This window comes from Chanodichthys erythropterus, chromosome 7 (genome assembly GCF_024489055.1).
Source record: "Chanodichthys erythropterus isolate Z2021 chromosome 7, ASM2448905v1, whole genome shotgun sequence".
NCBI lineage: Eukaryota > Metazoa > Chordata > Actinopteri > Cypriniformes > Xenocyprididae > Chanodichthys > Chanodichthys erythropterus.
In genome coordinates, this window is record NC_090227.1 from 22,900,191 (window position 1) to 22,918,345 (window position 18,155).

Sequence of the window (18,155 nt, forward strand, 5' to 3'; positions counted from 1 at the left end):
AAAGATACACTGTAAATAATGACCATGATTTTAACAGTAAAAGACTGTAAAAATGCTGCGGTGAAAAACTGTCAATTGGTTTACAGAAAGTTTCCATACTAGGTGAATAACTGTAATAGATCTAATGGTACATTTAATGTAATTTTACGGTAAAATAAGTTTTTGGAAGTGAAAAATAACAATTCATTATAAAATTTACTGTGAAAAAACGTAAATTGACATTCCCACAATTCCCTGCGTGACACTTCACATTTGATATATTTTCGTTGAAATAACTCTGTTTCTTCTTAGTTTTTCTCATTTTTTTCTAATCAGTTATGTACATTAGGGTTTTATGTTACATCTAATGTTGTTAAATTAATGTTTATTGCATTTTTATAATTCCATGCATGTTACCATGAAGGTGTTTAGTGTGTGTGTGAATGACACTATGTGCACCTTCTATATGTTAGTGTTGTCCTTCTTAGCTTGTGGAAAAGCTGCTTGTGATGAACTTTGATTCATCATGTGACTTATCACCACTGTGTTTGGTGACTGTCATTGTATTATAAAGGTACAAAACAGATATTAGTACTTCATTAGGTTGGTAAATTAACATTTTATCAGTTAATGAAATATGTCATTTTACCGTAAATTTTTTTTTTTTTACGTTGCTACTGTATTTTTTACAGTAAAGTTCTGGCAACCACAGCTGCCGTTTTTTTACCGTAAATTTTACTGGAATTTTTTTTACAGTGTATCCACACCGCTCCGGTGGGTTAATAAAAGCCTTCTGAAGTGAAGCAATGCATTTGTGTAAGAAAAATATCTACATTTAAAACTTTAAAAACTCAAATAATTAGCTTCCGACAGACAGCTGTACGCATCAATTTACAGCAAAAATGTGAACTCTGACCTGACCGAGCGAGACGTATTGACGAACGCGGAAGTGTAGAGGATAGAGCAATACAAAACACCGGTCACAAATTAGATGAGAATTTTTAAAGAGAAATGTCGGAGGATTTTGATATAAGAGAAGAGGAGCTTGAGTTTGTTGCACAGCCCTATTTGTTTGAACAAAGAGAGGTGTCAAAGTTTACGCTACTCCTACAGGGGTTACTCTTTTGGCGTAAGTCGACGTGCTTACAGACGTCTGCTGGCAGCTGGTTATTTTAGTTTTTAAAGTTTGAAATATATACTTTTCTTACACAAATGCACCACTTTGCTTTAGAAGGCCATTATTTAGTCCCTGGAGCTGTGTGGATCTCTTTTATGATGGATGGTTGCACTTTTTTGGGCTTCAAAATCTCATCCTCTGTTCACTGCCATTATAAAGCTTAGAAGAGCCAGGACATTATTTAATATAACTCTGATTGTATTCGTCTGAAAGAAGACGTGAGTGTGTGTGAGTGTGAAGATGTGTGTGTGTGTGTGTGTGTAAAAATGAATTTCCAGATCTCTTTACTGCAGTAAAATTCTTTATTTCAAAAGTATAAATATCAAGAAAAAACAGCATTATTATTTGAATGATAATAAATAAAAGCAACAACAATACAGAGCTAAGTTCTCCCCTTACCTTGTCATTCTAGTGAATCTTTGCAAACTGCAGAGTAAGGTGTAACAGCGGTTTATGTCTCTAGCTCTAACTATGATGTACTGAAGAAATTATTGCAAACAAACACATGTATATTGTATAAAAATTCACTTTATATAAAATGTGCATGTAAATGTCAGTAACAAAACTGTGATGCTATACCCTTGAGTAGCCTTGCCTGTCTCTACTTCATGTGAATTACAAATAAAATGGAAAAATTAAATAAAATGGAAGAATGAAATGATAAAAAAACGAGTAATATTTCATAATATGTTTTACAGTTACCTCAGTAAATTGTGATGAAAATTCCATTGAGGACATGCATTTCACAATCAATGTATATGACTCATTCAGCTTTGAATGCAACAGCTCTTGTAGATTCTTGTTTCTCTACATCGGAATACTGACGAACACTCCGCTACATCCTGTAAGAGTAAGCTCTTGTGACACGGAGGTTACGTTCAAACTTTTATCCGCAATGGTGTCGACATGTATTGTTCCCAGAAGCAAGAATTCAAGGAGTAAACATTTGAGTGGGAGTGAGTTACTTTTGGTTTTCACGAAAGCCCTGGAGCTGTCAAAGGTTTTGCTGACAAATGTGAACAGACAGGGTTTAGATTAAGACAGGATTAGGCTTAGTTCAATTGGGGCATTTAAGTAGCTTTTATAAACGTACCCTAGAAAAAAACATTACTGTTGTGCATCTTAAGACAAAACTATGGCACTGACATATTTTACGATGTGTCAGTACAAGTTTCTTTCAGGTGAAAAGCTCAAACATGCATTTCAGTCTGGGACTTGCTTAAGCCTTGTCTGTGAAACCAGGAGATTAAGTCTTGTTTTGTAATGTATCAAAATTAAGTGAATTTATGTTTAAAAAAAGAAAAATATCTGCCAATGAAGTCAGAAAAATAAACTTAATTACATTTTTTACCCCATTGAAAAATATATTTATATATTTGATCCTATTTTTCTTAAAAAACAAGGTTTAATATCTTGTACCATGTATCTTGATTTAAGGATTTTTACATATTTGTAATGGAAAACAAGATTAAAAAGTGAGGAAATGATTTTTGGAATGAATGGCTTTTTAAATATCAGACACTATGACCTACTCTGGCATGTTCATGATAACATCGGCAAATTTCCTAATATCTTTTAATATATTTTGTGATTAGATGAACTCTAAACTTCTGGTTGTATATCTATACTTCTAATGACTGTTTGAGACATCAATATATATTGACATAACAGAACTGAAAACATCAGATTCCTCTTTTCTTCAGATTTGATCCACATTTAGCTGTGGTATGAACATTAACCAGACTGATGAGTGAGAGGAAACTTTCATTATAGATCTCGGCTGGCCGCAGTGTTTTGTGGTTAATAATGCCCACTTAAGTTTCCCCAAATGTGGTATCTGATGGAGCAGCTCTAAGTCATAGTTTGAAATGTGAGAGGAATCTGGAAAGAGATCTGGTTTAGTCTCACAGATTGAAATACAACAGCACAATGAACCACATACACTCTAAATTTGGTTGTTAATTCACCTTTTAGTGCTTAATCCTGTTCTGTACACACAGAGTTCAGTAATTTATGGAAGTAACTGCATTTTAAAACCAAATAAAGTGAAACAGTCAAGTCCATAGGGAAATTGATAATTAACGACAACTTATAAACCTTTAAAGACAGCCTTACTGTGAGCTACGAGGTTGTAGTATTTGCTTCTGTTGAAGCCCTTAGCACCCATTATTTCAATTTAGTTTTAAAATAATGGTTTAACAGTGGAATTCAAGGTGAAAAACTATACTACCCATGATGCTGTACAGAAAATTCCACCAAACAGTTAATATAAAAAAGCAAAATGCACAAAAAGAGCTCTTTAGTTCTGCCCACTCCTATAAAGCAATGAATGAAGAGTCAATCTCAATATGCTCTCAAAATACGTAAATATATAGCTGGTTCACACAAATATCATTTACTCACCCTCAAGTTGTTCTAAACCTGTATGAGTTTCTTTCTTCTGAAGAAGATATTTTGATATATGTGGCAGGTAACCAAACAGTTGCTGGACCCATTGACTCCCATAATATATATAAACCAAAGAATATAGTTCTGATGTGCAGCAAAAGATTGTTGAGCTTCACAAAATAGAAAGTTGCTGTAAGAAAATAGCTGAAGCATTGAAAATCCCCATTTCCACTATCGGGGCAATAATTAAGAAGTTCCAATCAACTAAAGATGTTACAAATCTGCCTGGAAGAGGACGTGTGTCTAAATCATCCTAATGCGCAGTGAGGAGGAAAGTTTGAGTGGCCAAAGACTCCCCAAGGATCACAGTTGGAGAATTGCAGAAATTAATTGAGTGTTGGGGTCAGAAAGCCTTAAAAAAATGATCAAACAGCATCTTCATCCCCACAAGTTGTTTGGGAGGTTTTCAAGAAAAATCCTCCTCGCTCATCCAGAAATAATCTCCAGCATATTCAGTTGTCAGACACGACTGGAACTTCAAATAGGACCGGCTTCTATGGTCAGATGAAACTAAAACAAGAGTTTTTGGCAGCAAACCCACCAGATGGGTTTGGTGCACACATGGATAAAAAGTACCCCATGCCCACGGTTAAATATACTGCTGGATCTTTAATGTTGTGGGCCTGTTTTTCTGCTGGAGGTTCTGGACATCTTGTTCAGATACATGGTATCATGGATTCTATCAAATACCAACAGATAAAAAATCAAAACCTGACTGCTTTTGCTAGAAATCCAATAATGGGCCATGGTTGGATCTTCCATCAGAACAATGATCCAAAAACACAAATAAAATTTTAACACAAAACTATGTGTCTGAGCACAAAATGAAACTTCTGCCATGGCCATCCCAGTCCCCTGACCTGAACCCTAAAGAAAATGAGTGGAGTGAACTGAAGAGAAGAAGCACCAGCATGGAGCTGGAATCTGAAGAATATGGAGAGATTCTGTATGGAGGAATGGTCTCTGATCTCTTGTCAGGTGTTCTCCAAACTCATCAGGTTAACAAAAGTATTTAATAAAAAGGCTGCCATTAATTGTGTCCAACATGTATAACGTTAACATTTATTTAATAATGAGATTTACCCCCATTTTTAAATTCTTATACTTCAATGAAAGGTTAGAATTTTGTGACTTTTTAAAATAAAAAGACCTAAAAGATTAATGATGGACTTTTTTTTTCACAGGTTTTTTGTTCATATTTATCAAGGGTACCAACAATTTTTTCTACGTCTATATATTTACTATGGAAGTCAATGGGGACCAGAAACTGTTTGGTTAATTTTTCAAAATATCTTCTTTTGTGTTCAAACGAAGAAAGAAACTCATACAGGTTTACTCATTCAACTTGAAGGTGAGTAAATGAATTTTAGTTTTTGGGTGAATGGTCCCTTTAAGTACAGTCTTGTACCTTTGTTTTTTTGTCTGATTTTCAAATACTTTTTTTGCTTCAAATCAAAGTTTGTAATGTCATTATTCACTTCATAGCTGCTTGGCTTGGTTCTTGGCTTATAACGCTTTAATAAAGACTATATACACAACTGTGACTAGATAAAAAGACTAAATAAAAATCCTTTTGGGAAAAATGAATGGAAAAATACCTCTGGAACCAGCGCCGTTGAAAAAGTAGACGAGCACTGTTGAACTGTATTTCTCCCAAAAAATTCAGGTAATAACAAATGTCATAAATTTGAATGCTTTATGAGCCAAGCCCAAACAACAAGCCCAAAACCGCTTATAATCAAAGGACAAGTAGACTTCTGAGCGTTAAACTAAACACAACGCCTCTGTGGACAGTTTAAAATTGCAGAACATCATTATTGTAATATTGTATATTGTGTACAAACATCTAATAAACATCTTTAAAAATGTAGTTTTACATACATTCTACATAATAAACATCTTAAAGACATTTTCTAAATGTCTATTACATCTGACAGGAAATGTCTGATGCCAGAACATTGCTATGATTACCATGATGCCAATCATTGCAATTTCGGGAGTGAGCCATGTTCCGTACACACACACAGAGCGAGAATTTAGGGAACTCACTCCTGTATTTAAAATGCGGTTGTCACTCCTGAAACTTTATAGTTTGTACGTGGCCTAATATCCCACGTTTGATAAAGCGAGCAATCAGAAATGCGTAAGGTTCAGCACTAACACTATCTATAACTGTTATATAGCAAAGGACAAGACAGTTCTTTGAGATGACAATACTTTCAAAAGGAGCAATAAATCTATTTTAGTTTAGAGGAAGATTTTCTCAGCTGTCTGTCCTCAGATTTGTGTGCTTTTTTTTTGTATTGCTTGTTTTTTTTGTTTTTTCTAGAGAAAAACTTTTTAAAGCTGTTCAATCAAGCTGACGAGCTGAAGATTGTGGTGAAAAAGAGCCTTTTCGAATCTGGGTTTGTTAATATATGAAATATTACATTCTTCTGTCATGGTCAAAAGGTTGTGAACACTTGAAATTTTTTCATTTTTAAGCAATATTGCAGTTAGTATTTCTATGCCACTGACATAAGCCTTTTTTTAAATTATGAAACAATTAGTCACTTATTCTTTATCTTTAAAGAAATAAAAATATAAACCAAAAAATGTAGCCCAAAAAGTATTTGGACACTTTAATCATCCTTAAAAATGTCTGAATGTCATTGCATGAGATGGTCAAAATCATCACAAACCAAGCAGCATTTATTTGAATGAAAGACATTAGTACACTTATCAAGCATATCAATTGACAAAAATAAGTTTGAAATGATAAAACAATAGATCTAAAGAGTGTTTGTTGTTAGTGGAACATGTTTATAGTTAATTTGATGAACTCTCTCATCTAATATAATGACATTCACACATGGTTTTGGTCTGCAGTACATCAGTCGTGTAGTTTAAAGATCACATAAAGCACATTCACTCTATTAGCAAAGATTTTAAGTTGGTGAATTAGTGTAAACCATCTTTGCTTAAGTAAATAAATATATTTGTATACATATATCCTGTACTATTGTTTGAATATATGAGGTACAGGTGTAAAAACTGCAGAATACTTATTTTTATTAAACAATATAAGGAATTGACAGTTGTATGCAGGTTTCTGCTTATATTATTATTAATAAAAAAAACAAGGTGTTTGCAAACTTTTGACCATGACTGTACATATGCAACTTAAAATCTTAAATACTAAAAGACAAAACAAAAAGAACAAAAAATTAAAAAAAAGACAGAGATGTAAATCAAACTAGTTTCTCATAATAATACTTCTTAACTGGAGAGACTGTCTCTCTGGTGTCTCATTGTTTTTGATTGTGCGACAAGTCAATCGGCAGCAGAGGCTGCACTTAAGACATCTTTAGTGTCTTTTGAGTAAATGCCCTTCGGTCTCATATTATCTGCTAGCAGAGAGAGAGAGCTTATTGTATTTTAATAAAATAGTTCTATGACTTATGCAATAAATACGAATGTTTTCTAAGGTCTTGAATTCAAGGCTCCTCGAGGTGGTGAATACTGACATCACCGCCACATATCTGCCCTGATCGGTCGCCTAAGGATGATGTCATCCGCATAAGGGTCCTGTCAGTGGATGTCCTTCTCCAACCTCTCATATGTTCATCTGAAAAAGAGGGAGAGAGAATGAAAGAAGTGGTGAGATTAGTAACATGAAATAAAGGATAGCTTGACTTGATATTTGTCAAAAGAAAAAACATTTGTTGGTTCACAAATGCAAACACTTTTCCAGCCACCAGAGGGCAGTAGACAATATCATTTTATCCTGATGGACTCAGCATGACCTGAACAAGTGGAAAAACTTACTCCAGCTCTGACAGGAAAAGGAAAGAGGGCGAGTGGAGGACAGCTGAAAACCATAACGGATTCTCGCATTTGTCACTGTATTAATCCATGAAGCACCAAACAAACACAGTTAACCCTCTATGGACCACATTATGAGTTATGATGTGTTGTAAAAGTAAAAAAAAATAATGCAATTTCAACTGATGCAAATTCAATTACATCTCCAAATCTCAAAAAACAACAAAAAAACGCTCATATATATATATATATATATATATATATATAAGTATTATATCTAGTGTCTGAATAATTTTTGGTTTGACAGTTGTGTGTGTGTATATTATAACTGTATATTTTATTTATTCATTAATAAATAGTAAATAAATGGACAAAAAAAATAAAAATGCTTTATAATTTAAGTTTATATTCATGCCTTTTTTCTATTTCTACATAACAAAACATATAAATACTGATATAAATAATCATGTACACTACGATACAATGTTTTTAAAGATTTTTGTTTATAAAAAATTATAATTAACACAGAGAGAATGCATTCAGTCAATCAGTGTAACAGAAAAAGACATGTTACAAAAGATTTCTACATTTCTAAATTGTACTATAATAATATTTTACAATATTATGTTTTGTTTGTACTGTATTTTGTATCAAATAAATGCAGCCGTAGTGATCAGAAGAGACTTCTTTTATAAATATTTAAATCATCTTACCAACCCAAACTTTTGAAAAGAGGTTTGATTATCAGTACCACAATTGAGACCACACTATGCACTATATATTTATTGCCTATTATTATATGTCTCTGTGGAATAATTGATTCTGATTGGTCAATCGCACCATCCAGCGGTATGTTAAGGTGCGTTCACGCCATGTTGTAATTACCGTAACGATTCTGAACTGTAAAAACCCTTCACGTGCTTGTTGAGCTTGTAATTACAACGTGCAAACTCGTAATTTTCTGAGAGCTACGACTTGTACCGTGTGCTCACTGTACCACCTGACCACTACAGATTTAAGGTCTGAACATGTCTGTTCGACTTGAAGCGGCACTGCGTAGACACAGAGCAGAGCGGTCGGTGTGTGACATCAAAGTGCCACGAGAGCGATTCGAATGCTAGCAACTGCTCTCTCCACCGAAGCTTTGCGTTTAAAGAGCTAATTGCATATTTCAACTCAGATCAATATTTCATGTCTAAATATTTACTTAAGTGGCAAGTAGCCATGTAATAACTGGGGTAATGTACATCCAGACAGTTGTTATCACAGAATAAACCCCTTTGGCTGGATGTACATAATCCTTTACTTAATGTTCAAGCAACAGTAGGTCATGGGATTGATTCCCAGGAATTGCATGAACTATAAAATGTACACTTGCAAAGTCTACCAAATACATAAATGTTCCATTATTACACATTACATGTGTTTTATTTATCCAAAGCACTTGAGTTTGTTTAAATACTTCAAACTATGCTAACATGTTGACCTTCAACAGTGTGTCTGTTCAGGCTTGTGGCAATCACATTAGAGAAAGTAAAACTAGGTTTAAATAAAACAGTACCCATGTAACTTTGTAAAAATGAAAAGTATAGTATTGTTCTGTGTGTCACGAGGCCACAAAGGATTGAATGCCAAGAGCAGCTGTAAGGATGAATTGTGAAGCCTTGAGGTATTTATGTAAATCCTAGGAGCTATTGATAGTCATTGTGAAGCCATCAGCCCACCGCCCCACAATGCTAGATGCAATTCTTATGCAAGAGGGCAAATTGTTAGGTAACAAAAACTGACCTCCCCTCAATGCAGCTCCACTGCAGTTATTATTAAAAGAATACAGGGGTTGTCTAAAGGGTTCTTCTCAGGATGTTCACTAACCCGGACAAGTCAGCTGTGACTAAAGAAATAAGAGTTTCCCATTCATGTAGAGATGACAAATACACCAGACTTCCTGGCAGGATTTTTATGCATGGCTTTAGAGAGTGAATGCCAAGGCCATAATGAGAGAGAAAAGGAAGAGGAAACTACAATTCAAAAACAAACTGAGCCAAAAGGACTATTATTAAAACACAAACACGTTTGGAGGAATATTCCTGTTCCGCATGTTTAGTCACTCACCTCCTGTCTGCACTTTGAGGAGGAGGAATTAGAGGAACAGGACACGCCCAGCAGCGAGCACTCTTCCGCCAGCTCGGTGTGGCCACTGTCCATGGAGTCGGTATCGCTCGATTCCGGTTGGGTCACTTCCTTGGATGCTGATTTCATTTCTGGGATCTGAGCAACTTGGAACCTGCCATTCACACATGGGTGACACAGAGGTCAGTGTGATTTGTCACTGTGAGCATAACTGTGTGTTTACGTGAGAATGAGATGTGAATTACCATCCAAAACCAACATAACTTATTCATTCAATCATTGTGATTTATAGGTCTGCTCCAAAACTTAGACAGCTATCTACTGCCTTTATAGGCTGCAACCTTCTAAGGCAGCATATCAAGTGAAATGGAACCGCATAAGTTAATAACTGCTAAGGTAATATCTCAGTATTCTAATAATAAACACAACAAATACACAATACACATCAATATTGGGTGAAATAGTTTTTTTATTACATCACCCCATTTTTGCCAATATTATCCCTTACTTGGCTATATTGGACGAATATTTTCAATTATAAAATGGCTAGTTCCTGTCCTTGGTACTGATTGGTCAATAGCTGTGTTTTATTCACGATAAAACACGGCTATGAAAGCTTCATCCAACAGTTCTGTGTATCACTACACAACACTCTTATCAACCACTCTTAGCAACGTAAACTGTATGTTCTCAATTGATATTATTCATTGAAGCTTACTATATAATGTAGAAGAGCGTTGTAAGAAAGAGATTGAGTGCACGAGTTTATTACTGCATTCAGATTTAGCATTTTCCTTCAGGTCAGTCCTGTTCATAATAAAAAATCTGTTTAAATGTCTGATGTATTATCCTGTCCTTTTAACAGTTAAGGGGTTTTCCCATGACTGACAGCGCTAGTCAAAGCATTTGTCAGTTGTGTCTTGTTCTGTTCACAACAATTCAGTCTTTTCAATGTAAAAGTCTTCACTACTGACTGACACGCTCATAAAGACAGTCTTTGCCGCCATCTAATGGCATAATAATGTAACTTATGTTGCTGTTCACGGTCAGGGACTATTTTTTTTTTGGCGGTAGGAAGGCTTTAGTGAAAGTTTACTTCATGAAAGTTGCATTGATACATATTTTTGGCTTTAATATTTGTATTGTGTTGAAATCATTTTATAAAAGCAATAAGGTACTCGAGGCTAGTGCTGTACGCTTAACGTCATGCCTAATATTTAAACATTCTACGATTCAGTTGTTATTGTTCACTAAAACTTAAACTAAAACAATTAGAAATGATTTTCGGTATAAAACAAAATACAAATATAAGATTAAAACTAAAATAAAAAATGTTGCATATTCATTCTTGCTTCGTTCCTGAATGAATCAGCTGTTTGAATGAATTAGTTGAATGAATGACTGAATGACTCAATCATTAAGACAGTGATTTGCGTATCATTTAGAGTATCATTTTATTTTTCATTAATTTTCACGCCACCTCTGCACCGCTGCATTAAATAGTCTGTGTAAATATACATAAATGCCACTTCAGATGCTGCTTCTGAAAAAAAAATGTTATGGCCACATATAGCCTTAAAAGATTATCTGTAGTAAATTCTATGTTGAATCAAAATATTAATTTCTAAAGCTACTTTTTTGCATCGTCTATTCAATGCTTTCCTCATCTAACACAATAATATTCTTTTGGTAGTGATTTCTCAGTCAAAACCCCCCAAAACTAATAAAACTGACAAGAGCACATAAAAATGAATTAAACAAAGTAATATTAAACTGAAAATAAAGCTAATTCAAAATATGAACAAATACTAGAATATATATAAACAATACTAAAATAACACTGCTGGGATTACCTTATTTGTGAAACACATATGCAATAGATTTTGATCAAAACAAGTTATCTTAATTTTTTGGGAAATGTTTTGTCGGTCTTCACACAGGAAGTCTAAAAGCATTCACTAGGTGTTGGAACAGAGCTACTGTATGTTTACCATCAAAAACGAAAGCTAAAAACAGATGCCTCATGTTTCGACTGCAACAACAAATTTGGGATTAAATTAAGGCTTTTCTTCTCAGAATTCACATAATTATATATTTTACTTCCTATTTTTTTTCTCACCTTCCTACAGACAGGATGGTGACCTCTGGCGTCTTGACCACGTTAGTAGGGCTCTTGTGCGTATCGGCGGGCAGCGCCAGGGCGGGCAGCAGCAGCTCGGGCCATTTCTTCTGACTGCAGCGGGAACAGCAGAGCCCGGAGCGTGAGGCCAGCCCGTTTATAGTGTGCAAATGATGCTGGTGGGTACACAGCCGGGGCAACGAACGGAACTGGGAGAAATGAGGAAGAGCCGGAAACCTAACAGAGAAACAAACAGAGAGAAAGACTTACAAACTGGTATCATAATTGTGTATATATTTTACAAAAAAAAAAAAAAAAAAAAATCTCACATTTTTGGAATTTTTTTAAAAGTACAATGAACTGGGAAACACTACAAGCCAAATTCAAGCTTGTGAACACCTCAATACACTCAATATGTTGCTTCTAAGCAACACCCTAGCAACCACATACTGTACCAATGCCCAAAAACTACTCAGAACACATAACGCAAAGTCCTAGCATCATGGCAGTGAGTTTTCCATAGGCAAGCTCTAAAAAGTGTTCATTAATGCTTTGGCAGTGTAAAAAATTTCATCATACCAAGTAATGAAGCTTGATTCTTGGCATACAGAAAGAGGCATAATATTCTAGCAGTTCTTAAATTCTAGCAGTTCATAAATCTTGAAGTACAAACGAATGTACCGATTTATTCAAGACTTCTTTGAAAGCACACAAACCACATACATTCATGGAGTCTTGATAAGTACCCGCCCCCCATCCATAGTTCCATTGTGATGATGTCAGAGTCCCCTGAGCTCGTGGCAGCTGTATAATACGACACTCTTGGCTTGCGGAAAAGGGCCTGGAATTAAAGGATCTCTTGAACTAAGCTGTCGGGACATGGAGTAATTTCAGCCGGCACTGATGATGCCAGCACACTGGATCTCTGAGAGGTCACCGTACAACTGTGACGTCAAAGAGGTGAATAATTATGACTGAAATCTGATTGGATGGGGTTGGTAAATGTCAACAGTTATATGCACAATTGTCTATATATACAATAAATCTCCTAATCATTTTTAGGCAACCTTTACCTCACTGTGATGATGCTACAGTTGGAAAATAAACAAGCACGCACTTCTTAATGATTTATATGCTTGTGCTGCAAACCAGGTGCAAACTAATTAACATAGGCACAATCTCTCCTTCAGCTCTTCTGACACTACATTCATTCTTCATTAATGAGTTTACAAGAATGAGCTGCTTCTTTATCTGAGCTAACGGAAATCTGCTTCCTGTTTCACAATCGTGAATTCCTCTCAGAACTTCAGTCCAAAAGTGACCATTAATACAATTCATTACAACTGTGATCATCTCATACTACCAATGTTAAAACCAGTTCTGTCACGACAACTCTCGGAGTGGTTGGTATGGTAATGGGTATGACAATGTAGATATGTTTGGTCTTGGCGGAATCTGCTAAGCTGCTGCTGCTGCAGAGCAAGTACTGGATTTGCTACTTCCAATACATACACGACACGCTGCTGTGAGCAAGTTAGACATGCTGCTGCTGTACACTATAGCATAGGTACATGAATTACCCGTAGCAGATCTATACAGGTGGAGCTGGGGAAGGTGGAGGGTTTCTGAAGCACGCTGCGCTGCTAAGCAAATGCTAACTCAATATTTAAAGATTAAGCACACAAGCTCATTGGCTACTAATACAGCAGGAACCAATCATCTGTGACCTATAGATAATGATGTGATTATTAGCTGACTGAGTTAAAGGACCTGTTAGCCTGCCCATTAGAGTTTCAATGCCAGAATTTTGTATTTGTGCTGCTTCATTTTTTTTGTGGAAACCGTGATACTTTTTTTTCCCCAGGATTCTTTGTTAGTACAAAGTACCAATGAACAGCATTTATTTGGAATAGAAATCTTTTGTAACATTTTTATTGTCTTTCTTGTCACTTTTGATCCTTTTGAATGCATCCTTATGGAAAAAAGTATTAATTTCTTTATAAAAAAAAGTCTAATCCCAAACTTTTGAATGGTAGTGTACATGTTTCATAGTTTAAAAACTTGTAATCATCTCATAAAATGAAATTGTGAGAATCATCTGGCTCTTCAAAGACATACAAACCATATACTCACCAAAACATTAGTCATGTTTTGTATCTTACTATCAAAAGTTTATCTAGGATGCCTAAAGCTTTTTATTCTTCTCCAGAACTCTCTTTGGTGAAACATATAGGGAATATTCCTTACAAAAATATGAGGAACTAAACCACAATAAGTCTTTGTATTTGTTAAGTTTCACAGAGACTGACTCATATATGATGCTGTGTTGACATGACCTACACTGTGTATAACGATTAAACAGCTTAAAAATCCCATTGTTATAGGGACAAATATATTGTGTAATAAAAAAACACACTTATTTTGCACTTTCTCAATTTTAATTTCATTTTGGACTCTGCATGCTCTAAGTGAGTTTTCAAAAGTGATTTTTGACATCAGTGTAGATGTGTACGTTTGCATGTGTGTGTTCTTACTTGATGGATGAGCTCTTGTTGAGGGCCATCTGTTTATCCTCATATTCCTGCAGAAGTTCTTCCAGAGCAGCAGCGTTTTCTGTAACACACACATTGAGATGGAATCAGACTCACAGTGTGATGTAAGGCTGAGTTAAATGTGTCGAGAAACATTACACACCTTTCTTCTCCGTGATGAGCCGCACCAGAATGCTAATGGTGTCTTCATTGGGGTCATCAACGATGTATGGACAAGGGTTTCCTGAGGAGAGAGAGCAAAGATTAGAGTTAAAGACATTCTGCTATATTTCATTTCAGGGTCTTTTATTTAAAAGCCAGTCTAAAAAAAAAAAAAAAGGACATCAGTGGGTGAATGAATGCCACAGTACAATTTCACCCCAGTTTCCAAAATATTATTTTGTTATTTAGTTTGGAAGAAATAAAAAAACAAAACAATTAAGCATATATATTTTTAAAGATTTATTTGCTATTTCTCTTATAACTGCGATATAGTAATAACAATTATCTAGCACAAACAATGTTTTTTTTTTCTTTTTATTAAAATGAGCATAAATTCAAATTAAGCACAACAAATACTGCATAAATATTTTACAGTTTAAATATACTTCACAGCAGTGTTGTTATTGGTAACTATTATAACTAAAACTATAAAAAAATGAGTAATTGAAATAAAAATTTAAAAAATAATATATAAATATTACATAAAAAAACTTGAAACTATGAAAATAAGAAATATTGCCTTGGCAACTAACTGACATAAATAAGTACTAAAAATACTAAAACTGAAATAAAAAATAAATTAAAAAATTATCTAAAAAAATGTTAAAAGCACATAAAACACTTAAACTTAAACTAAAATATAAAAATAAAAGCTGATTCCAAATATTGATAAATACTATAACCTTATAGAAATAATACTAAAACAACACTGCTTTACAGTATTGATAATCTGGGGGAAAATGTGCTTCAAAAACCTTAAAGTTCTTTAAAACAGCCTTCATTTTTTTGCCAGCAAATTATATAGATCTTTTTTGCTGAGATAGTGACATGCACTTGACCGGTTTTGTGAGAGTCACAGTGAACAAAATTACTTTAAGCACAAGCATTATTTAAAACTCTTCTGTGGGTGAGTCATGATGTCATCCTCGTCATTAAGTGCTATTTTTAAAAGAGTTCCACAGCTCAGGGAAGCCGCTGCGCTCCGTCCTCATTAGCCACATCCACATGAGTATAGAAACATGCCAATTCAACATGAGTCACTGAAGACACAGAAGGATTCAAATCAAAACAACAATGTCGTCATACCAATGCTAAACTCTGCAAATTCCATCTCTATTGTGAATCTATTGCATACAGAAGGCTCACTGTGCAGTTAACAGTGGTCTCTATGGTAACAGGCTATATCCCAGAGTTCCACAGTGAGGCAGCTGGGGACGTTGAGAAGAGCTCACTCAGCACTCTGCTATATACACCCAGAATAACCGTCAGCACTGCAGTGTGGCTTTATTATTCTGATCAACCAAAGACACTTTGTTAGAATCATATTCATGCACATCTACTGAAGCCTCAGAAAGTGTCTGGACTCTTCAGTCACACTGAAAAATGCGAAAATATGCAAGCGTTATTTACTGTGATGAAAGAGCAGTTTTCAAGCAAAACATTTGACAATGAGAAGTCTAAGTTTAAAACGATAAAACAATAAATCTAATGTTGAAAATGAAGACAGTCAGTATTGTGGGACTGTGTTTGTTTGTGGTTAGTGGATCATATTGCTAGGACACCTGTGTAAACTTGAGGAGAATTGACTTAATCCATAGCAAATAACATGGCAAAAATCCACTTATTTTCTCCATTTGTCTGAATTTTCAGTTTATTTGCAAATATAATACACTACCGTTCAAATGTTTGGGGTGGGTAAGATTTTTGAATGCCTTTGAAAGTGGTCTCTTATGCTTACCAAGACTGCATTTATTTGATCCAAAATAATGAAAATAATTAAAACAGTAATACTGTGAAATAACTGCTAATGTAATTTATTCCTGTGATGGTAGCTGAATTTTCAGCATCATTACTCCAGTTTTCAGTGTCACATGATCCTTCAGAAATCATTCTAATATGCTGATTCGATGCTCAAGAAACATTTCTGATTATTTATATCAATGTCTAAACCAGTAGTGCTGCTTCATATTTTTGTGGAAACTGTGATACCTTTTTCCCCAGGATTCTTAGATGAATAGAAAGTTTAAAGAACAACATTTATTTGAAATAGAAATGTCTTTACTGTCACTTTTGATCAATTTAAAGCATCCTTGCAGAATAACAGTATGATTTCTTTAAAAAAAATCTTTTGAAAAGTAATATATATTTACATTTTCTTTATAAATGTTATATTATATACAAATTCTGACCATTATATCAAACCATTTTGTGAAGTTTTTGGTCTCAAGCCTAATAATTTAAATCATCTTTTGTTTCTAAGCATATGTATACCCAGTATACCAATATATGTAATATATAATTTTGCAAAATCTTTTTACTTTCAAGTCCACAGCTTATATAGTTATTGAGGCTCTGAGGTTATTCCATCTGTGTGTTTATCTATCTATTATCTGCTAAACTTGACATATGTAGTGCAGAAACGTCTTATCTAATGGCTTCAATCTAGTTTCAGACTTGCTGCAAGCCATAAAAAAAAGCTGTTTTTAGCACTGTAATTATTGTACTGGTACACTTATGGTGCTTGAACTTTCTAATGTAAGGGTAATGTACCTTAATGGTTTATCTCAGAACAGCAGAGGACATAATACACACATTATACTAACAGAAAATGCCCTGAATCAACTATAAGTAGATACTGCACCAGACCTTTCTTCCAAAGCTGATAATTGAATGCTATTAGAGCTCTTGCTAAATCATCTCAAAGCAGAAATGTGTAGTCACTATATATTAGATTACAGTTACACTCTGAAGTATTAAAATGCTGATCAAGGTAGAAGTGCTCTCTAGCTCTTGAAAGCAAAGTGCTTATGTAATCGTTGCTGCACCAAAAAAAAAAAAAAGTGCCAAGAAAAGACATTTAATTTGGGAATGCACTGTCAGACATTGACTGGAAACACTGATGTAGCAACAGCAGACTGAATGCTGCATTCTGACCGCAAACATCTTCACTTTATTAAGTGATTTCGACCCCAATACACCCCAGGGACCTCCATCATCCTCTTTCATCTGGATGTAGTCCTGGATCAAACCCAGACTTGTACAACAGAAGCTTTCAGACTTCAACTGAGCCGAGACTTTCATTATTAATCACCTCATAGCTATCTTGTGATATTTTCAATGCACCATGTTCCCAAAGCTTCTTACATAAACAGTGCACAATGTCACCCAATAGGGTATTTTCTTCTACTTAAGGCTTTAAATAGAAGTTTCACTTGGTGGTCTGGCAGTTTTTAGTAGTTTAAGTGTTCGTCTAGATCAACGTGAATCAGATGTAGTTGACACTGACCACATTAGAACTAGCGAACAATGTAGTGACAGCGGTTAGAGAGCATCTACAAGCTGAGAACAGACTGAATTATTGATCTAAGGAAAGAAGATACAGATGGACTGCTCAAAGATGGATGAAGAAAGGAGAGAATGCTTTAGCAACCACATAGCAGAACCCTGGAAACCACCCATACATTCAAGCATTGAGTTTTGCACAAGCAAAAAAACATAAATATCAGTGTCTTTTAGGCATGTGACGGTATCAAATTTTCATGTTGCGATAACTGCTGAAGCTTTTATCACGGTATTATCATGATGTTAAAATAAGTAAGACAAAAAAGTCTTGTCATACTATAACAGTTTTAAGAACTCTTTTTCTTTTAACAAAAAATAAATAAAAAATATATGAACATATACATTAACGCAATACACAAAAAATATAAATTAAAATGTTTCAAACAGATTAAAGTGCAAAAGA

At 34.7% G+C, this 18,155-nt stretch overlaps 1 protein-coding gene across 2 annotated transcripts in view; it reads right to left on the minus strand.

Moving 5' to 3' along the window:
• Positions 1–1,397: 1,397 nt before the first annotated feature.
• Positions 1,398–18,155, minus strand: part of relt (RELT TNF receptor) — a 38,409-nt gene continuing 21,651 nt past the window's right edge. The window contains exons 7-11 of one of the 2 annotated variants that reach the window (XM_067389922.1): positions 14,352–14,432; positions 14,192–14,270; positions 11,658–11,894; positions 9,521–9,692; positions 1,398–7,211 (exon numbers count right to left, since the gene is read on the minus strand). In XM_067389922.1, coding sequence (XP_067246023.1) covers positions 7,200–7,211; positions 9,521–9,692; positions 11,658–11,894; positions 14,192–14,270; positions 14,352–14,432 — 581 coding nt within the window. In that variant the 3' untranslated portion in view covers positions 1,398–7,199. The remainder of the gene's footprint in view (positions 7,212–9,520; positions 9,693–11,657; positions 11,895–14,191; positions 14,271–14,351; positions 14,433–18,155) is intronic. The other variant, XM_067389921.1, reaches the window with a different exon arrangement.